The sequence below is a fragment of the Oryza sativa genome, chromosome 11, assembly GCF_034140825.1.
Source record: "Oryza sativa Japonica Group chromosome 11, ASM3414082v1".
In the NCBI taxonomy this organism is placed as follows: Eukaryota; Viridiplantae; Streptophyta; class Magnoliopsida; order Poales; family Poaceae; genus Oryza; species Oryza sativa.
The window spans coordinates 11,490,738-11,507,855 of NC_089045.1; the positions used below are offsets into that span (position 1 = coordinate 11,490,738).

Below are 17,118 nucleotides of genomic sequence, written 5' to 3' on the forward strand. Positions count from 1 at the left end.
GCTAAACAGTATATTATATGGTGCATGTTTTGCAAATACTTTTTATATAAAAGTTTTTTTTAGAAAGATCAACTAAATTTATTTTCGCTTTTTAATATTTAATACTCAATTAAACCTGTGCTAATGACTTGCATTATTCTGAGTGCCTAAATAAACTCACCCAATAAGCTTTGATCGAACGAGGTTTAAAGTAGGAGATAAATGACAACGACACGATGTAAAAATAATATATTTGATATTTAATTCCTAATAATATATAAATAAAGAAAAAATAATACATAATAAATTTACTAACCTCATTTTGATATATTAGTTTTTTTTACAGTATGGAGTGAGTAATTTTTGAGAGTGCTATTTATAACTGGGTTTTTTTATTTTCAAAACACAGGTCTAATAGTATACTTCCTCCGTTTCATAATGTAAGACTTTCTAGCATTGCTCATATTTATTTAGATGTTAATGAATCTAGATATATATATGTGTTTAGATTTATTAACATCTATATGTATATAGGTAATGCTAAAAAGTTTTACATTGTGAAATGGAGACTGAAATGGAGGGAGTACATGTTATGTTTTTTTCTTTTTCCGGGGGTACGTACGTGTGTGTGTTTTTTTCTCTATATTTTTCGTATGTGACTGGGTACGTACATATTTTCTTTTTGTCAAATAGTGTACGTGTTTTTTTTTCTTCTCTTCTCCGCCGGCATGAGAAGTGAAAGAAAAGCGTACACACACAAAGGGGAAACGGAGGAGGTCAGATGGATACATGGATAGTACGTACGCTACGGAGGGATCATACTTGCGTTGGACGGATGGATCGAGATTTTGATTTCCTTTTAAGATAAATCTAACGATAAGGTCCATCAAAATTAATGAGTCCACCAATTTAAAGGAAAATCGACAGTCAGATTTCTCTATTTTAATAGAGTGACGTGTGGCGACTCGAGAGCGTTTATAGGATGCCACATGTCGATTTAGGAGCGTTTGTAGGAAGTTTAATGGATTTTTAGTATATAATAGAAAGAATAGATAGATTGATAGATAGGTAAAGATTATGACGGAAATGTTATGTTCTTTTTTGGAAGGCATATTTTTTGCCTTTCTTATTATTTTTCTTGTTTTTTCGCCTTTTTATCTTTTTGGATATAGTTTTTTTCACAGCCTTTTTTCAGTCTTTATTTTTTTCCGACGGCCTTTTTTTCGCTTTTTTTACGTATTTTGCTTTTTTTTTTTACTTTTTTATCGTTGCATACAAATCGGATCTTATTTTTGCATTTTTAATTTTTTTTACGAACGACTTTTTTTTCCAGGGAATCGGACTTTTCTTTTGGGGACCTTTTTCGCTCTTTTTTTTTCTTTTTTTACGGACATTTTTTCACCCCTTTTACGCCAAGGGGCAAACCCCCCCCCAAATACAGATAAAACCAAAATTCTGATACGGAAACATATTTAATTAAAATCGATTCTAACACGGATGTGTCGTAACAAATTTCTAGACAAAAACACCTTGAATTTCTTGAATTTTTATAATTGGTATATAGATATAGATAGATACATTCTAAAGCTATATAAACGCCACATAGGACAAAGACCCAGTTAAGACCACCACATAGGCGCCACATCAGCTAAAACCATCTTCAAAATCACCGAGGGACATAGTTTGCACCGGTTTTAATAGTTAGAGGAGTCGATATACCGGTTTTGTGGTCGGAGGACATGAATCATACTCGGGAGATAGTTGAGGGAGTCAAAGTATACGTTTTCTTTCTGGGTTATACGTAGAGTGGGTTGGGCTTTCTTCCTCAAAATGTTGGCCCATCAAGCAATCCGTCAAGTGGGCCAAAACAAAGTGAAGCTACGGGTTGCACTAAACCCTAAAATCCTCTCTCTCTCTCTCTCCCCCTTGTACCGACCAGCAATCCGCGCACGCGCAGCCGCCTCCCTTTGTTCGCGCCCACTTCCAGCCAGGCCACCGCCGCCGCCGCCGACCGAAGCAGCCGACGGCGACCACCGCCGCGGCGAGGGATCGGTGCGTAAGCTTGGCGGCGGGCCGCTCCGCACGCGGGAGGGAGCGCCGTAGCCGCCCTTCCCCCCACCCTCTACACCCCCTCGCCGGCGGCGAACACGGCGCGCGATGGGAGGCGCGCGCGCGCAGGTGAACAAGCCGCACAAGACACGCTTCGCCTCCAAGGCGTCGCGCCACGCGCACAAGATCGGTACGGCGCCCATGGCGGTCTCCCCTTCTCCTTCTCCTCGTCCTCCTCCCGCCCCCGGCAATCCCATTCCTCTTCTTCGTTGCCTTACGCTGATGGATGGCGGCGTCTTTTTGTTGTTCGGCAGATAAGGTCAGGACCGGGAAGCCGGAGGGCAGCCACCGCGCCGCCGTCAAGGGGGCCCGCGCCGCGCGCGTCCAGCGGAGCAAGGCGGTGAGGCTTCAGCTCTCGCAGTGCATCGCACCTTTACTTTTGTGCTTGGTTATTAGCTAGAGTATGTGCTTGACTGATTGTGACTTTTGGGTAGATGTCAAAGCTGGCTAATTCCGATTCGGGTGGCTGTATGGAGCTATTTTTTTTTCTTCTGATGTTTATTTTGTGAAGCACAAAGCATATTGATAAGACCAGCAGCCAATTAATACAAATGTTTATTAAAATTGTTAAGTACTCCAAGAAATAAGACATGTTTCCAATAAATCAATAATAATACCTGCGACATGATAGGGAACACATCTGACAGCCAGTATACTCAGTCTCAGAGTGAATGGCAATTAATCTTTGACAGTGCAGACTAAAATGATATCTGAAAAATAGATGGCTAGTGGACCGTCCAAACTTCAGCTTACACAGCTGAACTTCAACCTTCAGCTTGTACAGCTTATAGCATTCCCATAAAATTTTAGAAGACCAACAGTGCACCTGTGTGTTGCATCTGAAGTTGATTTTCATTATACTGGAGTGTAACAACATATAAACTTTTCTAACAAGAAATGAGCTTTTGCTATTTTAGTTCTTGTGTTATGATAGGTGGACAAGGGACATGGATATCTTCATTACAACACGAACTCAAGTAGTTTACAAAGTAAAAACAGGAATTTGTACTTTTTTTTTTGCTTATCCTGGTTCACTGTCCTCAGTGTTGTTAGTTGTAAGGTCCTTCAGCATGTTCAACCATTCATCTACTGAAGCATTGTTGACTGTTGGGTAGCAAGCCTCATAGGCTGGTGTCAGAGGCCAATGGTGCAAACATCTACTTTAACAGCATCTTGATTATTTGTGAAGATAGAAACATGATAATTTTCCAGAACTAGACTGACACAAGACAGGAAGTGGCCTGCAACGCAAGGAGGGATCCAGCAAGGCTGGGCTTTTTGTATGATCAGTGATGTATCCTAATGTTTATTTTGAACAAAACTATCACTTCCTTCTTTATGTTAGATGGCAGATTGATCTCTGCATATTCTCTATTCATCCAGATTCTTGGAAAATTTGTTATTACAGTAATAGTTTGCTAGATGCAGAGATCTTGAAAGTGTTTCTTCTGGTTGGCTTGAAGAAACCATTGTTTTGTACTATTTTTTTTATTATTATGGTAAATTCATTCAACATATAGTTAGTTATTCTTTCTGTATTTCTTTGATTCATCTCCTTTCATGCTAGACAGTAAAGTGGAAAGTATTGCAAATTGCCGTGCAGCCACTATGTTCCTTTGTCCTAGTTATGATGGCTCCAAAGCATGTCTTCCAACTGTCATCCAATTTATTTGTTCTTTAATTCATTTTCTCTGTTTTGATCTCTGCTCAACTTGGATTACATATACTGATATGGTCGCTGAGCATTATGTTTTGGTTTGTTAAGAGCTCTTGTTTTTTCTAGCCTCATCAGTTTTTTCTTGTTTACTGTAATGGTTTTGCTTGGTTGCAGATCCGTGATCAGAAACGTGCTGCTTTGCTGAAGGAGAAGCGCTCTTCCGTTGGATCTTCGAGTGCGCCCCGTGTCGTTGTTAGTATTTATGAACTTAGCTCTTGTTGTCCTACTTTGATTGTCACTTTTGTTGTTTCCTACGGTCAGATGATAGACATTTCCTTGGGGTAACTGATGATTATTGCAGGTTCTTTTTGGCCTTTCCTCGTCGGCAAATGTCAGATCACTTGCCAAAGACCTTTTAACCATTGCTTCTGGTGATGAAGAGAAACCAACTTCTTCCACTGTTGCTTCTCCTACATATAAACTTCGAACCACGGTTAGTTTAATTTAAATACAGTTGTACCACACATACCTGTAGGCAGGACACACTATTTAGTAATATCTCTATTTTCACGTTCACCAAAAAATTATGACCATTGTATCATCTCTCTGATGTGCATGTGTTGAACTATAGATAGGTCTTTGAACCATTGTATCAGCACTTGGTCTCATGTTTTAGTTGTTCTTTATATATATTGCTGTTAATTTCTTAATTTCCATTCATTGAATCTGCACACGACATGAATGATAACATTGCTTTTATATTCATATGGTTCTTGAAGGTACTTGAAGCACCTTATGGTGATCTTACATCATGCATGGAACTGGCAAAGGTTCATTCAATCAAAATCAATTTGTCATAATTGTTTTTGTTGAAATTTCTTGCCTCTAATCTGGATCTTGCAAACTATATCTTTCCTACATAGGTTGCTGATTTGCTAGCATTTGTACTATCAGCAAATTCATTATACGATTGTGATTCGAGCAGTCCAATTGATGATTTTGGATCACAATGCTTGTCTGTTTTTCGGGCCATGGGCTTACCTAGTACAGCTGTTTTCATTCGAGTAAGTTCCCATCATAAGCATTTGTCATGCCAGACATTGTATAATTGTTATCAACTTCCATCTTTTAACATTGGTACTTGTCAGGATCTTCCATCAGAAAACAAAAGTAGGCAGGAATTGAAGAAAACAGCTATTTCTTTTGTTTCTCCAGAGCTACCTGAGGATTGCAAGTTCTATGCAGCTGACACAAAGGATGATTTGCACAAGGTTTTCTTTGGAACCATATATTATTAAATAATGAAATGATATTTATATTTTTCTTCACCTTTTCTATCCTTCCAATGCTGTAATGTAATTATTTATGCTTAAATCTTTTCAGTTCATGTGGCTTTTCAAGGAGCAGCACCTTTCATGTCCACATTGGAGAAACCAGAGGCCTTATGTTATGTCTGAGGAGGTTTGAATGATTTGATACTCTATCTCTCTTTTTTGAGTGTTGACAGCTGTATCTTGGTGTAGAATATTTGGCCCAAAATCACATCCATGTTTCCCATTTTGAAAATTTGTCTGTGCAGTATGCTTGACAATTAAGACTGGTTCTGCTAAAATTAAAATAATATGTGAACTTTTCCTAGGTGTGTTAAATCTTTGACAAGGCATATGCGAGATTGTGAGCACATGCATCACATCACCTTAGGTTTCCATGTAATGATATATTAAGTTGGCTTTGAACCTACATTATTCAGTGCTAGTGGTGATTATTCACAAGTTACAAGTCATGTTGGCTTTGCCTTTTCTTTCAGTTTAAAACTGATTGACATAAGATGTTTGTTTTCAGGCCTGCATAAAACCTGATGACAGTTCAGGGCTGTGCACATTGCTTATGTCTGGATATTTACGTGCCCACAATCTTTCTGTCAACCAGCTTGTAGGTGATCTATGTTTTTATTTCTAGTGAGCTATTTTATGATTTTCTGTTCCTATTTTCTAACACCTTTGCCACTCAAAAGGTCCATCTGTCAGGTGTTGGTGATTTTCAGTTGGGTCAAATTGATATCCTCAAGGATCCTTTTCCTATTAATGAGAGGAAAAACTCCAATGCCATGGTTTCTGAAGATAGTGGTATTCAGGTTGTTATACATCATAAATTCACTTTTACAAACTGAATTATACTGTTCACAACTACATTAGAATGATCTGATGCAAGTAATGCTATTTAGTATCATAATAAGCATAATAATCAATGACTAAGTTATCTTTTACATGTTCAGTTTCATTTATTTTGATAACACCTTTTAAACTTCTCATTATTTGGCCCTTTTTCAGATTGTTGACACCTTTGTTCCAGACCCTTCAAGTCAAGAGCCTTTGCTTGTTGAAAACACCCCAGATCCACTTGAAGGGGAGCAGGTGATCTTTCTCCCATTTGGCTTAATGATGTGATGTTGACAAGCCATTGTTTTGAGTTCTGTCGTATCAAAACCTTTTGGTATTGAAGGGAAAATACAAGGGGTCTATCTATTACTTCATATAGTCCTACTCTTAGAAAGTTGGATTTAGTGCACAGTTTCTATAATAGCACATTGACTTTTAAAAAGTTTCATCATTGTTACTGTGAAGCATCTTAGTGTTGGTTTGACAAAAAAAAATGTTGGTAATATTCTTGATGTCACGACTTACTATTTTTATTTTCAATGTGTTGTCATCTGTTGTTCTGTGTTATTTTCTTCTCTTAGATGAAGTCAGAAGTTTGTTTGCTTTTAACATACTCATTAAGCTCTGTATCTTTCTTAAAAATACAACATATGTCATCAGATAGAATAGACTCGCTTAGCTTAATGGAAACCTTTGCTGTCAATCTGTTTCTTTTGGCTCAGATTGCATTCATTATTTGTCATATTTTACTGAACCAAACATTATGTTTCCTATGTTTGTTTCATCCTATCAAATCTTATTTGCTCTCTTGTGAATTAGTGAAATTAAATTATATCAATATATCTATATTTGAGAATAAGTTCTCTTTTGTATTATTATCTTAGACTTGGCCGACAGAAGCTGAGATGGAAGAAGCCTATTTGAACAACAAACAGAGAAAGCTAAAAAGAAAGCTTCCTCGAGGCACTTCAGAATACCAGGTTCACAATGCTTATCAAGATTATATTACCTATTGCTTACTTTTTTTAATAATTACTTATTGAAAAATTCTCCTCAAATGCTATTGTCAGGCTGCTTGGATTGTGGATGATACAGATGATGAAGATGGTGATTCTGAGAACGACAACCAGGATGGTGCTGGAATGGTTATAGATGAGCAAGATCACTCAGACAATGGAGGTGATGGTTCAGATATGGATGTGGTATCTCACTTTACGGAGAAATTTGATGAAGAAACAATTGGGGGTACCGAGATGGCAGTGAGTTCCCTTATTCCTTCAATCTGATACATTATAAAGCATTTGCTTTCAAAGAACTTATTAGTGGGCAAAACAGAGAAATTATAGCTGCAGTCTATCATTTTTATATTTTGATTTTTCTTGCCCTAGTGTGTAGTTGTACTAGTTAAAAGACACCTAAATGACTGCTATTATGCATAAAAAGAATCATGTACATTTCCATTTTGTTGGGAACTGAACATGTTCATTAATGTTTTTGCTATAGGGAAAACTGAACACTTACAATGTTTTCACATCTAATACTAGTAACTTAGCTTTCTATACTACATAACATTGGCAATTCATTCATCTTGGACCTTCCCACACTATATATTCGGATTCACTAAGGCTAACTTGGAATTTATAAAAAAAATGTGGAAAAAGTGTTCTGCAATGAAGGTGTTTCAGGAGTAGTACACAAAAATGCAATGTAGAGTGAGGCGTCAGATTGACAACAATCACCACCACTGCCTTCTCTTAGAGTAGTGAGATAGCAGATATGCCTTTTGTGCAATGTTTATAAATTCGTAGGGCATGCTTTTTTATCCAATGTCGAATTCTTCTTCTCTTTCTGTATAATCTGGTTTTCTTCTTCTAGCATGAGATGAATATGCATGCTTTAATCTGTCTCAACTTTAAGTAAGGTCCATTGTACATTGGCAGGACGATGAAAATTTGACCAAAGAGCAGATAGAGGCAGAGATTAAGAAAATAAAAGAAGCTAACGCTGAAGACGAAGGTATGGGTGCCAATAATCACGGATGTAACTCGTCCAAAAAGTGCAATATATTGAAATACAACCTGTTCCTGATTTTTTTCTTAATTCTTAATTGCTGGCTGTTGCCAGTATTTCCTGTAAATAATGGTGAAATCCTGATAACACATGCCATGGAATCTTGGTACCTTTTGAGTTTCATGTTTTATCAATTCTGCAAAAACATGCCATGGAATCTTGGTGGTAGCCTTTTGAGTTTCATGTTTTATCAATTCTGCAAAATGACATTGATGTCATCATAGCTACTAGAAATTTTATTGTTTCACTTCAGTAATCTTTTATAGAAATACACATACCTTGTTTTTAAATTTCATTACAATATGCATTCTTTGATGTAACACTTCACACATTGTTGATTTCCTCTAACTGCACAGAAACCTTATATGTGGGGGGCTAACCTCTAGCTGACTTCTGTGACCCACCTGTCAGTGGAAAAATTAGTGGTTTTAGTAAGTGTGCTGAGTATTTGTTATGGTTTTGACAAGTATCTGTAGTTTTTTTAAACTTTACTGAGAAGAACGTAAATGCAAACTATTTATTTATGGAATATACCTTACAAATTAGAAATGCTCAAATGCTTCATTTTCTAATCAATAGCTATTCAGTGGACATATTATGATTTTACTATAGGGTACATTTGCATTATTTGATTTTCAAAGAATCATATTCAATTGTCATTTAATGTTTCAGAATTTCCCGATGAGGTGGAGACACCCTTAGATGTCCCAGCAAAAAGGCGATTTGCAAAATACAGAGGGCTAAAGTCATTTAGGACATCATCCTGGGATCCAAAGGTAAGTGTGATTGAATTATCTTTAGCTGCTGCAGTTTGACCTTATGAATTTCACGTGTCATTTATTATGGTTCTTTTTCTTCATTTTGTTTCTGTAGGAATCACTGCCACAGGATTATGCAAGAATATTTGCATTCGATAACTTTACAAGAACACAAAAGCATGTTCTTGCTAAAATGGCAGAGCGAGATGAAGGAACCTTGAAGGATTGTGCTCAAAGAGGATCATTTGTGAGGCTCCATCTGAAAAATGTTCCTACTGAGATTGCCTCAAAACTTGTTCATCCATCAAGGAGATTGCCTGTGGTTGTTTCTGGTCTTCTTCAACATGAGTCAAAAATATCGGTTCTCCATTTCAGGTATTCACCTACCCATTGCACTCAACAAATTCGTGTGATCTAGTTTTAGGCTGTGGTGTCATTTCCACTACTAAATTGTGATGTACTCCTCCGTCCCAAAATATAGTAACCTAGTACTAGATTAGACATGGACCCGCCAAGATTCATAGTATTAGGATATATCTAATCCAGTCCTAGGTTGCTATATTTTGGGACGGATGGAGTAGTTGATGATATTTGGCCAACTTTTAGCATGTGTTGTTTCTTTACTGTATATCAGTAATAAGATTTCTTATGCTCTGTGATTCATGCCAAATTGGCAATCATTGAGAGCTGCATTTCCTTTCTCATCCCTGGTAGATCATATATGGACTATAGGTGGAGGGTGAAGAACCTGAGACTGCATGAGATTAATCTTCAATACTTAATTCCAAAAGACTAGCCGAAAATCTCTTATGGGCTTGCACTTAACAATCCAATCTGATAGATAATAATCATTCTAATCAAATCCTATGTCTAAGGAAACCTCCTTCCCCAAATCTGGCCATGGTCTTGTGTGCCTTAGGCACCACCTTGGCTGTCTATGCCCCTTCCTTGGCCTCAGTGGACCTCGGCCTTTGGCCCAATTCCCATTACAATAGGCTGACATTATTTTGGTGCAGTTCAATGCAGATACATTTGACGGTGTTGCCACCCAGAATGGTACAAAATTAGTTTTCTTTTCTAAAAAAAGAATTTTTCATGCCGTGGTATTCCAAACCATGACATCAGCAAAGTCTGTAAAATGCATCTGTAATCAGTAATTTTAAAATCTATTTTTATATATTTGTAGAACCGACACAACTGTTATGCATGAAAGCAGTTTTCAAGAGTTGTGCATCTTATTTTTATTTGTCCATTATTCCAATCTATATCTATATTTAAAAGTGTATTGATGCTCAAAGTTCTGAAAGATGACTTGACTATGTCCAGAGTATTTCTTTTTTTTGACTAAAAGGAGTAATAATATAATGCTATCATGTGATCATTCATTACATTTCCTTTTTGCTGCAGCATAAAGAAACATGACTCCTATGAAGCTCCTATCAAATCAAAGGACTCCTTAATTTTCAATGTTGGGTTCCGGCAGTTTACTGCTAGGTAGGTAGTGGAAGCTCAGTCATGCTAATGCAGAAAAAACAGATGCTCGTCTTTTCATTGAGAAATGTCTCATTGGTTATTTATGAATCTATCACAGGCCATTGTTTTCAACTGACAACATCAATTGCAATAAGCATAAGATGGAGAGGTTTCTACATCATGGGCGGTTTTCTGTTGCCTCTGTATATGCTCCAATTTGCTTTCCTCCACTCCCTCTTATTGTTCTAAAGAGCAGAGATGGGGAGCAGCCTGCCATTGCTGCTGTTGGTTCACTGAAAAGTGTGGATCCGGACCGGATTATTCTTAAGAAAATTGTTTTGACTGGGTAAGTTTCGAATTATCCTTTAATAGGCAAACAGTTCTGCAATTTTCATTTTGCCTTTTTGGTCCAATAAATTTATGTTGATGTGCTCTATCGATATTTTCTAGGAAATAATTACTGTTGGTGGATAAAAATTTCTTATAATAATGTTCACACAATCTATCTTGTTATTTGGAAGAAAATATGACAATACTGTTTGCATCGAAAAAGTTATGTATAACATCCAATCACAGTCTTCAAATAGGTGCTATAACATCCCATCATGTATAGTCTTCAAAAGTTGTTTCGTTATTCGAAGGAATAATATAATACTGTTCGCAACAAAATGTTTGTTGTCTTACAGCTGTTTGCCAGTTGTTTGTGTTGGTGAATTAATGAAAAGAGAGAACTTAGGATTGAGGACAAGTGCTTGTGCTCTGTAAGGTGGTATTTGTTGTTCTGACTTGGCAGATTTGCCAAAGTGGGGGAGTGGGGATTTCTACAACAATTTGTGCCAGTTTGATTTCTCTTTTTTCTTGTTCTGACAGAGATTATATAATATCTAGGAAAACAAAATATCAACTACTCAGGATTTCCAATCAAAATCTGTACAAATTTAGCTATTGATATTTATGATGAACATACAAAAATCATTGGTGTAGATTTGTCTTGAAAAATTCTTTTGCAATATTATGATTTTAGAATGTTCTATATTTATATGTAATTGAAGTTAGTTCTCAAAGTTGTGTTATGAAGATAATGTTGATGCTTAAAGTGTCGATTGTTTGAGTGTTATTCTACTACATTATTTGAGAAAGAGGAAAAGATTAGTCCTTTCTTATGCCGGTCATGTTTCTGACTTCACATCTCATGCAGTTATCCTCAACGGGTCTCAAAACTGAAAGCAGTAGTGCGATACATGTTCTACAATCCTGAAGATGTCAAGTGGTTTAAGGCAAGTGTTTTACAGCTAATTCATACACTGCTCCATATATATTCAACGTCAATAACACCATTGTTTTGCAGCCTGTAGAGTTGTGGACGAAACATGGTCGACGTGGCCGAATCAAGGAGACTGTTGGCACTCATGGTACGTTTGCTAGACCCATTTCGACATGTCTGATACATCGCTGATCCTTCACTCACCGTGCTCTTGCTTAACAGGTGCTATGAAATGCATATTCAATAGCAGCGTCCAGCAGCATGATACCGTGTGCATGAGCCTTTACAAACGCGCTTACCCCAAATGGCCAGAACAGCTCTACCAGATATGATCATATCAGGGTCATGGATATGTGCTTGCACGTTGGCATGTACGTCTCAAAGTTTTGACAGATTGAGCTCATCGATGTGCTTCCTGATGCAGCTCATATATGTATACTAGTGCTAGCAGAAAAAGAAACCTCATGTCAACAACGACATGTAGTTAGCTGTATTCTGTATGTTAACATTTGTTTTACGTTAACAGCTATGATTTTTGATTTTTGCTGATTTTCGGCGTGCTTTCATCCGCATTTGTGATTGATTGAGCCGGTAATTCAAGCTGCAATGTTACAAGATATCGTGTTAAATGTTACAGGTGCAATCAGGAGCTCACCTGTAATCCATGCCCATGGGTGGTGGTTAAAGAGAAACCTTATATGGCATAATATGTTAAATTGCTTCCTAAAAGTTGGCATTGTAGTCGATTTCCTTAATACTCCCTCATTTACTAAACGTTTGACGCCATTGATTTTTTTAAACATATTTAACCGTTCGTTTTATTTAAAAACTTTTGTGAAATGTGTAAAACTATATGTAAACATAAAAGTATATTTAACAATAAATCAAATGGTAGGAAAAAAATTAATAATTACTTAAACTTTTTTAATAAGACGAATGGTCAAATATTTTTTAAAAATTAACAGCGTTAAATATTTTGGAGGGAGTACATAGAAACATTTTGGAGGGAGTACATAGAATTTTATTGTAGTAGATTTAATAAGTCAGACCTAGCACGATAGTTATACCTCAAAGTTGCATGCCATGTGTGATATTTGTTAACTTCGTGGCAAGATTATATAAATCCGGGTTGATTCCGTTCGTCTTGTCCTTGCCTTCGTCCATAGTTGCCCCTTGATCCTAAAGCGCAGCAGCAGATTTATGAGTAACTTGTATTGGTGGTATACAAATTTGTTAGGTGGATACGATTTAGTACAGTACACGAAATTGTCTAGTTCGTAAGAACGATGATAAAATAACTTGGCAATGTTAATTTTATAAAGCTGATATTGATTAGGATACTAATATTTACCAATACTAGTGGAAATGGTTAGTACTAGATCTCTACCACTAACTTTGATCGTATATTTTGTATTTTTTATGGTTATGGTTTGCACTTAACGACCATTAACAATAGGCTGCATGGGTGTTTGACATGCCATGGTGCTGAGGAGCACACATGGATCAAGAGGTTTCTATCCGGATTAGAGCATGTACAATAGCAGGCTATAAACCAGCTCTAAACACATTTCGAGGAGATAAAATAGAAGAGAGAAGGGCAGCGGGTTATAGATTTACAGCTCTAAACACTCAAGTTATATGTATGTATGACAGGTAGGACCAGATATTAATTATGTAGTATATGTTTATAGGTAACTATTGTATGAATTGACTGTTAAGTTGATTATAGATGATTTGCAGCCAGCAGTTGGCTATACTATCTTGCTCTTAAGAAATCCAAAAATGATGTCTCTCGTGTCTCCAGCTACGTGGCTGGACTCGCGAACAGAGAGAAAAAAAAAGCCAAGAGTGACGATCGGAAAGTTACTCATTTTATCGAAGTAGGCTAAATTAGATTAGATTAGATATTCTTTATGGAGACAGTATCTGTTAGCAACCCAAAGATTCCTGCCCCACCTCGGGTTGAGTTATGCCTTTTGCGGCCTTGTGAAGAGGCCAATGACCCAAGAGGAAATCACGACCTAAATCGCTCAGTCTTCCTCTCCAACCACCGAGCTAACCAAACGCCCAACGCTGCGACTTCGGCTCCGGCGACCCTTCCCGGCTTCCTCGCTCGCTCAGCGATGATGGCAGAGGAGGGGACGCATCAGCTGCTGTACGTGCAGGAGACAGTGCTGAGGAAGAGGAAGGTGAACGAGGACTGGGCTGTCAAGAGCCGGGAGCAGAAGGCCGCCAGGAGGCAGTGCCATTGCCAGGACGACGGCAATGCCCATCAAGAAGCCGCAGGACTTCGTCAGGGAGTTCTGCAACAAGGTTGACCTCGTCCGGATGGGGACTCGCCTCAAGGTCCACAAGCCACCTCCCGTCACCGATGGCCTCGTCTCCAAGCTCATCCGTGCGATACGAATTCCTGGGTCAGTACTAGCAGTAGCAGTAGTACAAAATTCTGATTTTTTCTTTTCGGGTTTGAAAATGTTTGTTTCTTCAACATTCTCTGTGTAAATGTAATTTGCAGCACTATGGACTTGCATCCACACATGAGGAAGATGTTACGCAAGCGGTTAGAGTTTGTATCGAATATATGTATAAAGTCGGTTAAAATAGAGTAAGACTCGGACTCTATCCTCGGATTCCTCTTAAATAGAGGGACATGTTGTAACCACGCATGGAGGCTTAACATAGCGAGGGGGAGGTCCGTAAGCTTGAAAATTGTACATTGAGGCCCATGAACTTGCTTTAATAAAGCATAGCCGGTCCAAAGTGTGTTTGATCATAGTTGCCGCCTACGTGGTGCTCCACGTAGATAACATTTTGTATCTAGCCCCCTCCACATCTTGACGTGGTGGTAATTTTGTATTTACCCCCTATTACCCCCTATTGCTACAGTAGTCATTGAAATCCCCCAAAATATTCCAAATCCCTTCGTCCCTTTGCATCCGCCAAGCACTTCTGAGGGAGAGGCCTAAGTAGGGCGAGGATGATGATGGCGATCATAAGGAATGCAAAGGGACGAAGGGATTTGGGGGGATTTCGGCGACTACTATTGCAACAGGGAGTAAGTACAAATTTACGGGCACGTCGAGATGCGGAGGGGGCTAGATGCAAAATGCTGCCTATGTGGAGAGCCACATAGATGGTCAGCTCTGGTCAAACGCGCTTTAGACCGGCTATGGTTTATTAAAACAAGATCATGAACCTTAATGTGCAATTTTCAAGTTTACGGACTAAGTGAGCTCAAGTTTAAGAACCTGCCATTTATTTTACTCTTTAAAATAATCTAGAAAATAGTTGCTAGTGGGTGATGATGTGGCATACTTGCATATGATTTAAGATAATCTAGATAATAATTGCTATGGGTGATGATGTGGCCCACTTGCATGTTAAACTTTAGTAGTTAGTGAGCATCAACTTTATATAGTAAGATATGATGAATGGATGGAGAAGAGAGAGGAGAGATTAATATTTGTTTAGTAATTATTGTTTGGTAGACTACTACTTGATATTATTACTATCCACTTTACTACCTACCTCTACGATATCGAATTACAACAACACTATTTAGCATATTGTGGATTCTCTTATGTTCTTAGCGTATGGATTAATTAAGTATTAACAAAAAGAACATTAAAAATATATTGATATGATTTTAAAGAAACTATTTTATAGATATTTTTTTTTCTAAAAAACACCCCTTTTAGTAGTTCGAGAAGTGTGCGTGGGGGCAACGAGAGAATATAAGTTGGAAAAAGTTCGTGATGAACATAGCCTTAGAATGGCCAGTGTAAAATTGACTGAAAATTATAAATAAATAAGGACTATCTGCATCCTCTGTAAAAACAAATTTCTAGCTGAAAATAATGCAGATTCAGATCCAGCAGTTAGTTCCTTTTACGATGGAGTGAATATCATATATGATAGAAAAACCTCTCTGATCTCAGTCACTTTTTGGACGTCACAGATTTGTTTGAGACTCATGCTATACAACAACTGAACCTTATTTCCCCCTTCCCGTCCTCTTCTCAATGTGGGTATCGATGTCACCACCTCTACAACCTCCCACCCTAGGACACCACCGCCCAGCCTTGGCAGCTGGCTAGAAGGTGCCAATGGCGCTGGCAAGTGCCCCCTTGCCGTCTCTTCTCCTTCCTCCTCCTCAAGCCGGTGACAGAGAGGTGCCCTATCCTGTTGGGTCCACTGTCCTTGGTCGACACCTTGTAACTACAAGTTCGTTTTGCCCCTACCACCAATGCTAACCTACCACTCTCCTCTATCCTCATGGTTCCGATGCCGTTGTTGGCGCCCCATTGCCCACATGTATACACTTCCCATCGTCATCCCTCTAAGCCTGGCGATGACGATCTCCCTCTCTTCCCCCTCTCCTCACCCCTCCTACCCCTATAAGCAACCTAGAACCCTAAGTTGGCATCGCTGGAAGTGGGGGAGAAAGGGTCGTAGGAGCAAGAATTGCAAAGAAAATTGTAGGGCTCGAAACCTGAAAGAAATCCCCCCCTCCCAAGTTTTTGGGAATGCGATTTAGCAATCCCATAATAAATATTTTAGATAATGGAAATGGGTTACATCTCTGGCCTCTGTCCGTAAGCACACAGCCAAAAAGTCCAGAAGTGAAAAGAAAAGAGCTTAAAAAGGCGAGATGAGACAAACCCTCAACTTCTGCCAATAATATGATCTACTAAAATAATGTTTTTAAAATCATGTAGATTCTATCGTGAAATTTTGTAGGTACTACGTCATCCAAACTGGAATAAAAGTTCCTTGGCTATCAATTTCAAGCGTGTAGCACCATTACGCATAGTTTCCTGTTGTTCCTGTGAAAGCATCATACACCAAGAGTGAAGCCAATTGGAACACATGAAGATAACCTGTATGATGTTAGGCATTTTTTATGGTTAAAAACTATACCATTACGACAATGCTAAATTGACCAACATAGAGCACTAGCTCCAAATAAAATCGACACTCCCATAATAAATATGTCACCATATGACACTCCCAATATAATATTGTTTGCCTATTAAAACCTATATCAGATTTAAATCAGATGATCGGTGCATCAAAACTCTTAGGGCATCCGTAATGTTTATTGCAAAACTACGTATAGTAATAAGGTGGGCTCGTGTCAGGTGGTAATAGTAGGTTAGAGAGACCATAATGTATGTATGTGTAGAGTAGGTAATAGAGTAAGACGCATCTAAAAACATCTTCGAACATAAGTCATGCCACAATTAAAAAAAAGATGGGACCTATCATAAAGTGCTAATAAAGCTTATACCCTAAAGCTTATACCCTCGTAGTTGTTGTTTACCATCCCCACAATATATCTTATCTTGTACTAGGATACATTCAATATTTATTACCCACTATTTCACTATATTATGGATGCCCTGCTATAACATCTTTTGGGACAGCCTACTCTGAGTCAAGTCAAAAGTTTTAAATTAGCTAGTTGGGGATTGTTAATTATTCAATCCATGGCGAATTGTGTCTAATTTGCTGAACTAAGATTACTTGTTTGTCTCGACTCGACATAATAATATTAATCAGTGGAATTCCCGCCAGAAACTAATTAATAAATCAAAGCCAAAGTGAAAAAGAGTGGGTCAATGAATGCGATGGATTCCCCACTTTTTG

The 17,118-nt window shown here is 38.1% G+C and overlaps 1 protein-coding gene across 1 annotated transcript; it reads left to right on the top strand.

Moving 5' to 3' along the window:
• The first annotated feature begins 1,907 nt into the window (after positions 1–1,907).
• Positions 1,908–12,086, top strand: LOC4350322 (uncharacterized). The gene is made up of 21 exons (XM_015762353.3): positions 1,908–2,218; positions 2,343–2,428; positions 3,920–3,997; positions 4,107–4,238; positions 4,525–4,575; positions 4,669–4,809; positions 4,894–5,016; positions 5,129–5,206; positions 5,588–5,677; positions 5,760–5,879; positions 6,076–6,159; positions 6,789–6,884; positions 6,975–7,163; positions 7,845–7,920; positions 8,647–8,750; positions 8,848–9,107; positions 10,140–10,226; positions 10,324–10,551; positions 11,404–11,482; positions 11,554–11,617; positions 11,692–12,086. The coding sequence occupies exons 1-21, from the start codon at positions 2,137–2,139 to the stop codon at positions 11,799–11,801; spliced, it is 2,358 nt and encodes a 785-aa protein (XP_015617839.1). The 5' UTR covers positions 1,908–2,136; the 3' UTR covers positions 11,802–12,086.
• The last annotated feature ends 5,032 nt before the right edge of the window (positions 12,087–17,118 follow it).